A 13,689-nucleotide genomic window follows, 5' to 3' on the forward strand; every position below is an offset into this window, starting at 1 on the left:
CTGCTGTGAGCTGTCATTACATTGCTGTCATACAATTTCTGCTGCTGTGGTATTAAATATTTGACCAATTATGGTGATTATCAACCAAATCGTGGTAGATGGGGCAGTACCAATTTTCTACTGTTGGCCATAATTTCACCATAATTTCACCAAGTTTCTTTTCCTGTAGTTGCCTTATATGCCACATCCTTTGTGCATCAGTGTATTTTCAATCTTCTTATATAGACCCCCTTTAGCAAACTTTTTGGTTATCAAGAAAGCAAGAATCATTCCTTTGTATCCAAGTCTGATGCTTTCATATGTAACAACTTTATTTCATCAAATGGATGTCAAAAGTGTTTTTCTTTAACTTGAGTAATCCTACTAACAAAAAGACATATATGAAACAAGGGAAGAAAACCCAAACTTGGATTGTGTTGGGTTTGGACTAAACCGTAATCTAAACCATGAAATCGGAGAATGTAATGTTCGGATAATGGAGCCAAAACAAATGACCCGTGTCCTACGAGGAAAAGGATTTTCAAACACTACTACCAATTCCTACAAGGAGTAGGATATTATTGTCTTATAAGGATTACAAAATTATTTTCCTATAAAGATTGGAATATTTGACTTCTTATAAATAGAACCCTTTTGTTAAGGTTTCATTTGTACAGAGTCCAAATAAGAGAGACTTGAGTGGTTGTGGACAGTGTATGAAAAAAAGAGTTTGTATCTCGTGGGTTTAGTGAGGGTATTTTCAATTGTGTAATCCTAGGTAGCCATTGTTAAGGTACTTAGAAGCAAGATAGTAATATCTTAAGTGAGATCTCCATTGTAATATTCTCAACTATAGTTGAACCTACTTTTTTGCAGAAGACTGGACGTAGTACCAAGATAGGGGCGAACCAATATAATCCCTGTAGTGTTAAGCTTTTCTATCACTATCTCTTATTCCTTTGTTATTGTTACTTACTTATCTGCTGTTAGCTTGTGGAAGGGGAAAATCAAATAGTTCCTGTTTGAAGAACTTACAGGAGGATCGATTGATCTATATTATTTTTTCCCAACAATTGGTATCAGAGCGTTTGGTTTAGAGATCATGGGATCAACAGAGAAGTCAGGTTTTGAAGGAATCATGAAGTTCGATGGGGCCAATTTCGAATATTGGAAGATGAATATTAAGGATTACTTGACCTGCAATAAGTTGAATAAAGCTTTAAAGGAACGACCAGCAGGGATGAAAGATAAAGATTGGGTGGAGACGAATGAAGAGGCAGTTGCCTTTATCAGATTGTGTTTGTCGATGAATGTGGCAAGTCTCGTAGCAAACGAAACGACAGCAATAGATCTGATGAAAGCATTGGAGAATAGGTACGAGAAACCCTCAGCTAATAATAAGGTATATCTCGTAAGGAGATTCTTTAACATTCAAATGGAAGAGAATACTTCTGTCAATTCCCACATAAATGAGGTCACAAAATTAATCAATCAATTGGCATCAGTTAAGATTACTTTTAGTGACGAAGTGAATGCTATTCAGTTGCTAACATCTTTACCTGAAAGTTGGGAAACGATGAAGACAGCAGTGTCCAATTCGTTAGGAGATAAATCTTTGAAATTTTCAGAAATTTGTGATGCGGCAATTGCTGAAGAAATTCGTAGAAAGGGGAGTGGAAAAGAATCTACTTCCGTACAAGGCTCAGCATTGGCTGTCGAAAAAGGTAAAGAGAATGTTGCGTCTGATGACAGGTAGCAGAAGCATAGTAGGAGGGATTGGAAGAGAGATGTTGAATTTTTTCACTGCCACAAAAAAGGTCACATCAAGAAAAACTGTAGAATATTAAAAGAGCATCTGAAAAGGTATATGGCGGAGTCAAATGCAATTGTAAACAATGTCCTCGTCTGTGTTGAAAGCAACACAGAAATAGGAAACCAGTCATCGGAGTGGGTAATAGACAGCGCAGCTTCAGTACACATATCTTCAAATAGAAGATTATTCCCATCTTTCAGAAGAGGCAATCACGGCCACGTGAGGATGGGGAATAGAAGACTTTCCAAGACTAAAGGGATTGGAAATATACGATTGAAGACCGATAGTGGGACTGAGTTATTACTGCGAGATGTCAGGTATGTACCCAGTATCAGAATGAACCTTATCTCTACAAGTAAGTTGGACGATGATGGTTATCAGAGTGAGTTTGGTGGGAACCAATGGAAGCTCACCAAAGGATCCAAGTTGGTGGCAATTGGCCATAGAAGATCTACAGTTTACACGTCGCAATTGAGTGTTGCTAGAGGATCATTGAAACAGCGGATGCAAGTTACAGATGGTGTCCAAAGAGGTAGGACTGAGCCAGCAACAAAGACAACCAGAACAAATCAGGAGAATCTGCCATCAATTCAGGAACAACAATTGGGAAGTCAAAGAACGAGAACAGGTTCTTTAGGTTGTCTGGGATTATCTCCAGTTGTCAGATGAATGGGTGAATTGATGAAGTCACGTCAGCGAACAGTTGCATTAGAGAAGATGAACTCAGTAGGTGCTGAGGAAAAGAATGGAGTTTCAATTCTGGCAGCAGGCTTGAATACAGTTGTCAAGTCATCAGTGGGAAGTTCTCTCTTCAAGAATCAGTGTTTGAGAACGAAGAAGGAAGCTTCAGATATCGCCACTTAGTTTGCGTGGGAGCACGTGGCTGTATCTCTTGCGTCTGGGAGACAAGACCACGTTGATTGCCCGACCTCAGGGCAAAGACAGATGAGACTGGTGATTTCTGATATTTTGTTTTACAAGTTTTTAAACTTGCAGGAGAAGCCTTGAAGATTTTTTCAAGAAGATCAGAAATTGTTGCAGTAGAAGCTTTGGAGTTTTCCAAGATTATGAGAGACTGTTGTTGCAGTGGGAGGCAAGATCGATGTTTTGTCTCCATGTGGGAGATTGTTGGAATAATGGAGCCAAAACAGATGACCGCTGTTCTACGAGGAAAAGGATTTTCAAACACTACCAATTCCTACAAGGAGTAGGATATTATTGTCTTATAAGGATTACAAAATTGTTTTCCTATAAGGATTGAGATATTTGACTTCTTATAAATAGAACCCTTTTGTTAAGGTTTCATTTGTACAGAGTTCAAATAAGAGAGACTTGAGTGGTTGTGGACAGTGTATGAAAAAAGAGTTTGTATCTCGTGGGTTTAGTGAGGGTATTTTCAATTGTGTAATCCTAGGTAGCCATTGTTAAAGTACTTAGAAGCAAGATGTAATATCTTGAGTGAGATCTACATTGTAATATTATCAACTATAGTTGAACCTGCTTTTTTGCAGAAGACTGGACGTAGTCCCAAGATAAGGGCGAACCAGTATAATCCCTGTGGTGTTAAGCTTTTCTATCCCTATCTCTTATTCCTTTGTTATTGTTACTTATTTATCTGCTGTTAGCCTGTGGAAGGGAAAAATCAAATAGTTCCTATTTGAAGAACTTACAGGAGGATTGATTGATCTATATTATTTTTCCCAACATGTAACCAACCCGACCGAATAACAGGGTCTTTAAACCCAACTTGCTAGAATTTGAGATGAAAACCTTTATGAATTAGTTTAGGAAGTCTTTGGATATGTGAATCGATCCCTAAAACACAAACACAAAAAACCTTCCAAATACAAATAAATCAACTCAAATCCAACAATTTTCTTTCCCACAAATATAGAAAAGTCAATATATTCCATCTTAGTTCACTTCCTATCACAACAAATATCAAGCAAATATATGAGAGTTCTAAACTAAATTACACATCTCACAAGAATACATACTATTAATTGGCAGTCAAGATTTTATTGTGAAGTTTTGAAATGGTGTAGAACTTGATAGGCCAAATATATGAACCAAATGATTCAACATGGAATGCGAAGGTAAAGTGGAATGGGGTTGGGTTTGTTGGGAGGAGAATCCCACACCGAGAAGGCACTTGATGAGTTTATCCATTTCTGTGAGATTTCAGGGTAATGCCTTTCTATCACATCCTTCAAATTCTCTGTGGATTTCACCCATTCTAATCCCTTCTTTGTGTATGTTTCTTCGTTGAAATGGCTTGTGAAAAATCTATCTGCCTCTATCCTCCTGCATTTAATTATATTGTTAGTTTTCACTTTCATGTATTATCTAAAAGTACATTCAAATTCTGTTTGATAATCATTTTGTTTTCAGTTATAGAACCCGTTCTAGGTTTTTGGTTTGAAACTCTTTACATGGTTTTTGTTGATTTAGATCGTGGTATCTATATGAATCAAAAATAAAAATAAATAGTCTAAATTTTTAGTATTTATTATTTTTTAATCCATAAACTTTCAAGAATTTTCCTTTAGTTTGTAGACTTCACATTAGAAACTATTTTAATTTAAGATTAATTTATTTGTTTAACAAAAACTCAAAAGTCAAATCCATTTCGAAACTCTACACTTGACCTACTAAATGTATACCTTCAATCTCATAAATATTTACTCCTCAAATAAATGAATAAAAGTGTTTCTTAAAAGAAATAATGACCCTAACTAAAATATAATTTAAGAAAAGTTTCAAAACTCATGAAACGTGATAGTGTTTGAAATTTAGAAAGAAGAGGGAATAAATATGAAATTTAGGATTGATTTAAACCTAAACAAGGTTGAGTGAGAAAGATATATATAGCATACAAATCCTTTTAATTATCATCAAAAGAAACTATGAATAATTAAAAATCTCAATTCATAATATATATATATTTTTTTTAATTAAGCTCATAAATACTACTCAACTTCTTTATTTTGTTATGCTGCTCTTTTATAAACCTTTTCAAAATTAAACTAAAATAAAATTAGTTTTTCAAAAAAATATTTTTTTTTTTTTTTTTTTGATGAGATTAAATACCTGGAAGCCATCAACAAGAAAATCATAAAAGCCGTCTCGCTAATGGCGAAGCCCTTGATTTTCTTCTCTGCCATCAAACCCACCTGAAGATCCAGAGCCTCCACATCACAACCGTACACTTCACGAAGACCTGCGATCGCCTCTTTGTCGTCCGTCAGATCTTCCCATCTGGAGATTGGCCTGAGCAATATTCCCCTGCGGAAGGCATTATACCTAGCAACCCCCCTCTCCCTGTCCCGGTAAACTGCGAAATCGCATATGCCAAACAAGAATGAAAGTCAGCAACATCAAGGGTGCAAATCAGATCAATTAAAATGAAGGGTTGTGATTAGTCAACTCTCAAGAGCAGCCAGGTCAACGTGATCGGGCCTATCGTGATCGTCCACGTCATGGACTGTGAGATCTCTTAGCCACAGCGGATAATTCCAAAGCTCTAGGGCTCCACTGGCCTGGTGGCCCATGGAAACGATGAGGGCCGTGAAGCCCATTCTCTTTGCTGCTTCCTCTCCCTTATGGCCCACCATGTTCCCCATTGGCACTCTTATCAAAAAAGAAGAAAAAAATAACATGAGCATAATAATTGGCAATTTTGCATGTATTCTTTTTTCTCTCGAGGTCGGAGGGCTGCAATTCACTAGTTGGAAGTAAGCTTGATATATATATATATATATATATATTTTTTTTTTTTTTTCTTTTTTTTTGCTGAAGGAAATAAATAGCTTAAGATCAGCCTATTATTGTTATCATGTCTTCCATATTATCTCGTCTTCCTCGTTCGAAACAAGTTCAGCAATACTTGCACGGTTGAAGAAGACTCGCTTCCGCCCGTTGGCCTAATGAGACCTGAGGTTTCCCCGAAACCCCTAGCAGTCCGCAGTCTCAATCCATATGATGAAATAGTTATACCTATACCTATTACCTTTCTTAACGTTAAATGTTCAATTCTCTTCTAACATTTTGTTGGGAGAGATCCAATAATATTTTACTTTATCAAATATTTCAATAGATTTAAACAAATTTAATTAGAAATAGGATCTTCTGAATTTAAAAATAACCCTTTCGTATTACTAATTATATAGAGTTGTATGCTTTAGTCAATTCGAATAATAAACATAGTTTAGTAAATAAGATAGATATCGTATTACCATATCTTCGAGGTTTGATCTACCTTAACGATTGCTTATACTAAAAAAAGTTTGCATACTCTTTACTCCATAATAATAATAATAAACAAGTTTTTCTTTAAACTGTTTTAGTAGCAATACTTAGTTTACGTAATTGATACTTAATTTAGATATTAATTGAAATTAAGTACAACAATAAAGACTAGCCAACGTTTATAATGAAATATAAAAAGAAAAATGAATAAATAAAGAAAAGAGGGAGAGAGAGGTACTTGTGAATGAATGGTGGAGATTTGTTGTGATCTGGATCAACGGAGACATCTCTAAGATGGAAATCATCAGGTAGAAGCGAGTGTAGACGATAAACACTATTAAATTCTTCGGTTATTGAATATGGAACGTTATGATTAATAGGTTTCTTCAAACCCACTAAACCTCCCAATAAGCCTCCCCCAATATTACCAAATTTGTCCTTACATTTCTTTCCCAAAAGACCATACCTTCCAGGAAGAACAAATAAAAAGTCAAATTTACCCTTCATGTTATACAAAACCCTAATTTAGTGACTCTCCCTGCCAAAGTCTAAAAGAAGAAGAGCCACATAAAAAAAATCAGTTTAAATATTAGAATTCTAGACTTTAGTTTATTTTGGTCAATGTATTTTCAAAACGTTTATTTTGGTCCTTGGATTTTTAACTTTTGTTCATTTTTGTCATTCTATTTTCAAAATGTCTGTTTTTGTTCCTCCTCTACTTTTAAAACGAGAATTTTTGTCCCGCTTTACAAATAAACCTCCATTTCAAGAAAGGTAGAAAATAATAAAGTAAAAGAAAAAATGAAGAGATCAAAATTGTAATATTTTTGAAGTACACAAACCAAAACGGAAGTTTTGAAAATACATTAACCAAAATTAAAAGTACATGATAGTATTTAAACCACAAAATTATTAATATAATATACACATACGAGAGATTTAATAAAATCATAACAATGAAATTAAACCATTTAAAATGAATTGAAATGAAAAACAAACACAAGGATTAAAAAATAAAAATTATACCAATTGCCACGCAATCCCGCAAGCAAAGTATCACTCTTGAGAAGCTCAACGCTCCAATCAATGGTATGAACCTTAGCAATAACAGCAGAAGTTACCAGCCTCGCATGGCGATAAAGGTCTTCATCTTCAAAATCTGGATATTCCTTCTGCAAAGGTTTTAAAACATACCCCACCACCTAATCAATCAATTATCTACAGTTTTCCAAAAGCAAAAGAGATCGAACCATTTACCTCTAGAGCGTCACAGACCGCATTGTGTTCCTTAACAAAGAGAGCCTGCAGGGCGGAGACGCCCGCCCAACTGTTGCGGACGTCACCGGAGATGGCTACGCCATCCTCGTCATGAAGAAGAAGGCCATCGTCGCCTATCTTCAGCTTCCCATCTTCGTAACTTCTCACCTTTCTCAACCTTTCTTCATCGTTTCCATATACAACACTTCCATCCCTACGTGAGACAACATTATCATTTTTCAGAATTGTGTTTAATTCATCTCTGTAATTTAAATTTTGTATCTAATAAATCTCTGAATTTTTTAATAAGTATTTAAAATAGGTTCATAAACTTTCCATTTTGTGTCTAAGTCTTGGACTTCCAATTTTGTATCTAATAAATCTCTCAACTTTCAATTTTGTGTCTAATAGATTAATATCAATGACATATTAAATACAAAATTGAAAGTTTAGAGACATATTATTTGACACTCTGAAAGTTTAAAGACTTATTAAACACAAAATTAAAAGTTCATAGCTTATTAAATACTTTTTAACGTCCAATCTCAAGAAAAAAAAATTGACTAAACTTGTAATTTAATCTATACCGTACCACCAAGGGGTTCGAATGTTGATAGACCCGGTTTTGATCTCATACGAACCCGTGGGAATCTGCTTTGTCTTGTAGAACTTGAATGATTTCAATGGGCACTCGCTTGCAACTTCACGTGGAGCAACTAATTCAATCTATACTTAAGAATTAACCATTTTAATAAAGTTTAATTAGGATTTTATAAGTTTATGAAAGTATTAAATTGCAAAACTCATGCACGTAGTTGGATTGTATAAAAGAGTCAGTTATATTAACTTGCATTTTGTAACTTAAAAGAAATTTTGTTTGTAGATTTATGATCTGTAAAGAGTGTATGACAGAAATAGGTAGATGCTGCGGACTTAAATGGAAATATACAAAGTGAATTTTATGTAGAGTTCATAATGTTTAATCATTTCTATTGTAATTAATATATGTCTTAATCATTATGGTGTGTAATTTATTTAAACTGTTATTTACTTATTTCTTTTTGTGTTTAAACTTTTATATGTCTTTTTTTTAATAATGATATTGGACCTGTTTTGTATCCTCTAAATGATCAATCCAATCATGGATCATGAACTGAACCCAAGAAGCAGCAATGATATTGAATTGCTTTCCTGTATCTATGAACTTTCTTCTCGCCAGAAGCTTCGTAGCAATTACCATCGGGTCTGGACTTAGTAGCTACAAATATTATCAAATACATCTTTAAATTTCAACTCAATAATCTGTCAAATAAATTAGAAAAAAAAAAACTTAATCATAGACACATCAAAATGAAGTTTTTAAATCTAATTTTTTAACCTAAACTTTCCTATTTCTTCTTTTTTTTCTTTTCTATTTGGATGTTCCAAAATATCTATTTCAAGTGAAAAAAGACAAAAGAAAAAGTCATTTTTAAAGGAAAAAATTTTGGTCTTTCTTATTATTTGACTCCTAATATCCTATTATTTGTTACTAGCAAAAGATGTCTTAGTACACATACCAATCAAATTCACGTTATCTATTTGTTTAAGCAATGGACAATAAAGTAAATTATGATAATCAAAATAGTTTTTTTTTTTTTTCCAATTCAATGGCTAAAATAAAAATTTTTAAAAATTAAGGGACAAAAAATAATATATTTAAAAGTTTTGTAGAATAAGATAAGTATTGAAAGTTGAGATTAAAATCGAATAAGGGAAGATCATGATGGTTGGCAAATTATTTTGTCAGATTTGAAATGTAGAACCAGGAATAAGAATTTGCAAATATGACAATTTTGTAGAACGGAGGTCTGTTGCATCTATCAATATCTATAACTGATAGTTTCCTTTTAGTTTAGGTTTGATTCGCTATTATTTTACTAAATTATCATATTTGCTATTGTTTTTAGTATCATCCTAAAAGTTTAGAGAATCAAAATAAGATTTAAATGCACGAAAGAGAGGGAAGAACGACATATTACATTTTTGGTTTGGTCAATAGGAAAGATGTTTCTAGCAATGAAGGATCCTCGGGCACCGATAGCTTCATCGACGGGGTCGTTGTACTTGCCGTCGGCGGTTCTGTAAGGAAAATCCAGTGGGTCAAATCCAACTCCGATCGGGGTTGTGCCGACGTTCAACAAGTTATATCGTTGATAAAGATGCCGGCGAATTGCCAGATGAATTAGCCCCAAAAGCACAGGTAGTTTATGCCAAACTCCCAACTTATCAAATAATTGCACAATCTGCATCAACAAAATATTGATTAGGTTAAATTAAAATTTTGATCTCTGGACAAAGTTCTGATTTCGTTTGGGACAAAACTTCCCTCCTTCGTCCTGATTTCGTGCATCGTCCAGTATCATATAAATAAATGGATTTTTTAATTTTGTATAATTCCTATGTATATAATCCAATTGTCTATATGCTACTGGACCACCTAAAAATTCAGGAGGAACTTCTCCTGATCTTCCGGAGGGAAGTTTGTTCCTTTGGTTTTTATAAGTTTAAAATTTTCAATTTAATTCCTATGATTTAAGTTTTACTTCAATTTAGTCCCTGGAATATGGTTAAATCCCACGAGTACGTCTATAAATTTTGTTTTACCCACCCTAGCAACTCACCTATTTTCTTTTATTTTTCGCTCCGCTTTAAACTGAAAAAAATTTGTCAATGTAGTAAGCAAGTACTATTTTTTAATTTTGACTAAATCCATAATGACCAAAGTGAAACTTTTAAACCAATAAAAACTAGACTCAAACTAAAACCAAACCATAACAGCCAAATTGAAACTAAATCCAAATTATAGAGAACTATTTGAAACTTGTAAAACTATAAGGACCATGTTGGAAATGCGAACAAAGTCTCATATCGACGAAATGAGGAGAAGATGTATACATATGAGAGACAAACAACATCTCCATTAGTACGAGACTTTTGGGTGAAACCAAAAACAAAAAAGTTAGAAGACTTATGCCCAAAACGAACAATATTATACCATTGTAGAGATTACCAAATTCAAGCTCAAGCTCAAGAATAAAATGGAAAATTATCTAAAAGATTAAGGTGTAAAACAATAAGTAAGAAACAGAAACAAAAAACGGAAAAGTTACCAAATATTTAGTGCTCATTTGACAACTATTTGGTTTTTGGTTTTTGGTTTTTGGTTTTTAGTTTTCAAAAATAGCGTTGTTTGATAACCCATTCAATTTTCTGTTTTTTGTTTTTCAAAAACCATTTTGAAATTCTATGTAAATTTCAAAAACAAAAAAAAAAGTAATTTTTCAAAAATAGGTTTTTGTTTTTCAAAATCCGATTTTTTCTTCTAATACTCAACTTTTTTTTTCTTTTTCATATTTATCTTTAAAAAATTTATTTCTCAGATCTAAAATTTTTTTATTTTTAAATTTCTATCTACAAACTTTATTTTTCTCTCTCTAAAATTTTCATACTTTGAATATTTATTATTATTTGTTTCTATCCAAATTTTTCTGTATTTTTGTTTTTTTTAAATAGACCAGTTTCATTTCTCTCTCTAAAAATTTAATATTTGTCATAACTTTTTTCTCTCTAAAATTTCATCTTTTATAATTTTTCTCTCTTCTTATTTTTTCTCTGAAAATTATATTTTATTGTCTAGTTCAATTTTCTTTCACTGTAACTTTTATTTATCTTTCTATTTATTTATTTTCTCTAAAAATTATATTTTGAATCGTGTTATTATCTCTAAATTTATTTCCACTATAATTTTTCTCTTTCTTTATAATTTCTTTTTTTTTCTTTAACATATCTTTTCCTCTCAACTTTATTTTTTTTTCTCTACAATTTTTCTCTTTTTGTCTTTAACTTTTCTTTAACCGTTTTTTTTTCTAAATCTTTTTATTCATCCCTCTAAAATTTATCTCCAAAATGTTTATTTACATCTCTGTAAACAAACTTGTATTTTCATGGGGGAGACAAAAATTTCCCAAAAATAGGAAATGCATGTCCCGACCCCGTCCCCATCCCCAATTCCATTTTTTAAATAATTAATATATATTTATTACACTTTTTTATACTTAAATTCTAAAAATACTTAAAAACAATTATAAAACCGATAATTTTTCTTGAGAACATCTCTTGGACCCAAGGAGTCCGAGATGGAGATGGAGACTAAAAAATTTCATAAGTAGGAGAATGAGGGAGAGCATCCTCACTCACACCATTGCCATCTCTACTCTACATAAACTTTTCTCTCTCTAATATGTATTTTCAATTTTCTAACTTTTGAAAAACAAAAAATTAAAAATGGTTACCAAACATGTTTTGGTTTTCTGTTTTTAAAAAACAAAAAACAAAAAAATGGTTATCAAACATATATGGATTTTGTTTTTTAAAAACAGAAAACCAAAAACCAAAAACTAAAATGGTTATCAAACCGACCCTTAACATTTGGTTGAACAAAGATTGATTATATGTTCGTGAAATGATTCATAAACAGAGAACATAAAAAAAATAAAAATAAAAACTTACCAAGAAAAGAACAGTGTCTAGGATGGTCATCCTCTGAACAACTTCATGAAAGTCTCTATGGACGAACTGTTGGAGCTCTGCTCTTAAACGAGCTTTAGAGTGTTTCAATAACTCACAAAACATTCTTCAAATTAACTGTGACTACAAAAACATAACCCAAATCCACGTCTCTGCCAATATATATAGAAATATGGAGAGATATATAAAGGGAGAAACTTATATCCAAGGAGTAGGAGGGAAGTTGTGGACATTCATTTTTAGTCTTGTAAAAGGTCAAGAATAACCAAATACACCAATGATAATTTGACAAAAAGGTTTCTGTTTTTTGAAAAATAAAATTGAGGAAAAAAGCGGAAAAGTATATGTTAGAGATATATTAGAGAGGAAAATAAAAGTTATATATATTTTTTGAAAGGATCTAGATAGAAAATTAAAGTTAATATATTTTATGAAATCAACAAAAAGTAGTACCGTCAATAATTTAATTGTCACGTCAGCTTATTGTTAGTTAATTAATAGTCAAACGAGGTAAAGAGACTATTTAAAACTATTTTTCAATCCTAAAGAATTAAAAACGTCCAACCTTGAAACAAAATAGATACAACAGTCAACTAATAGTCAAATGAGTTCACAGTGTGAATTTTACCATTAATTTAATAAGTTACATTAAATTAGGTTTTATTTAATAAAGTTTACTAGATTAGGGTTAAATCTAATAAATTACACTAAATTTCATTTCATTTCAGTTAATGAAGTAAAAGAAATCAAGTTTAATTTAATAAATTAAATAAAAGTAAGATAAAATAAAATAGTTTAATTTAAAAAACTAAATTAAAGAACATTTTTACTGATTCATTTTTGCAAATGAGATTTTATTAATCATTAATAAGTTAAAAAGGAAAATTCAAAATTTTACCCTGAACTTCGTGTCGCAGTGGGTAAACTTTAATTTTTAATTTTAATTCATCCATTAGAAGCTAAATATGAACGAGTGTTGAAATTAATTGTTTGTGAAAAAACTTAGTTTTAGAGAATTGTTCATAAATAAACTAATAAATCATACAAAATTTAACCCAAAAAAAAACCAACATCATGTCACAAAAATGCTCCAATTTGATCATAAAAATACTCAAACCTAGACAAAATCAAACAGATAAAAATGTTTAAACTTAGGAATAAAATGCCAAAATCTGACTAATTAAAACCATCTCTCACAATTGGAATAACCAATACTTCTAACAGTACTCTCATCTAATATTATAAGAATGCTCAATAGAGCGAGTCACAAATTAGAGAAAAAAAAACTTAACAAATTGAGAGGGTATTATTTCCATTCCTTATTCACGTGTGTATATGGCTTAAATTGCAATATTAAGTTACCGTTTAAATTTTGATGCTATTGATTAATTAATTTAAATTGGGTAAACATTTGAACTTTTCTCTAACTTAATTTAGTATTTTTGTAAATTTATTTGTTTGAATTAGATTTTCTAGTAGAACAATATTTGGGAGTGAAGATTTAAACTTTTAGTCGGACATACATATCTTTACCCGTTTGTTTTTTTAATATTTAGTAAATACCATTTATTTGATGATTAATTATTATTATGTACATGAATGTAGATTATGATAATGGCATATAAATAAGTTAGTTATAGCATTATATCAATTCTCATAGTGTGGGTTCGAATACAATGGAGTATGGACCAACATATATATCAAGATCAGAAGATTCAAAGTCATTTAATTTATAGGTGGAGAGAGTTTTTGTCATTGAAAGAAATTTTATTTTGGAATTTTTTTTTTTTGGCAAAAATATTAAGTTTTATTCAATCACTTCC

The 13,689-nt window shown here is 31.7% G+C and overlaps 1 protein-coding gene across 1 annotated transcript; it reads right to left on the minus strand.

Moving 5' to 3' along the window:
• Positions 1 to 3,681: 3,681 nt before the first annotated feature.
• Positions 3,682 to 12,006, minus strand: LOC111024652 (alpha-dioxygenase PIOX-like). The gene is made up of 10 exons (XM_088127854.1): positions 11,849 to 12,006; positions 9,319 to 9,582; positions 8,406 to 8,555; positions 7,890 to 8,023; positions 7,298 to 7,511; positions 7,067 to 7,212; positions 6,279 to 6,506; positions 5,220 to 5,422; positions 4,883 to 5,126; positions 3,682 to 4,096 (listed from the first exon to the last, which is right to left on the minus strand). The coding sequence occupies exons 1-10, from the start codon at positions 11,969 to 11,971 to the stop codon at positions 3,871 to 3,873; spliced, it is 1,932 nt and encodes a 643-aa protein (XP_087983980.1). The 5' UTR covers positions 11,972 to 12,006; the 3' UTR covers positions 3,682 to 3,870.
• Positions 12,007 to 13,689: the final 1,683 nt, after the last annotated feature.

The sequence above is a fragment of the Momordica charantia genome (genome assembly GCF_013281855.1).
Source record: "Momordica charantia cultivar OHB3-1 chromosome 8 unlocalized genomic scaffold, Mcharantia_2.0 BLBB01000008.1, whole genome shotgun sequence".
Taxonomy (NCBI): Eukaryota; Viridiplantae; Streptophyta; class Magnoliopsida; order Cucurbitales; family Cucurbitaceae; genus Momordica; species Momordica charantia.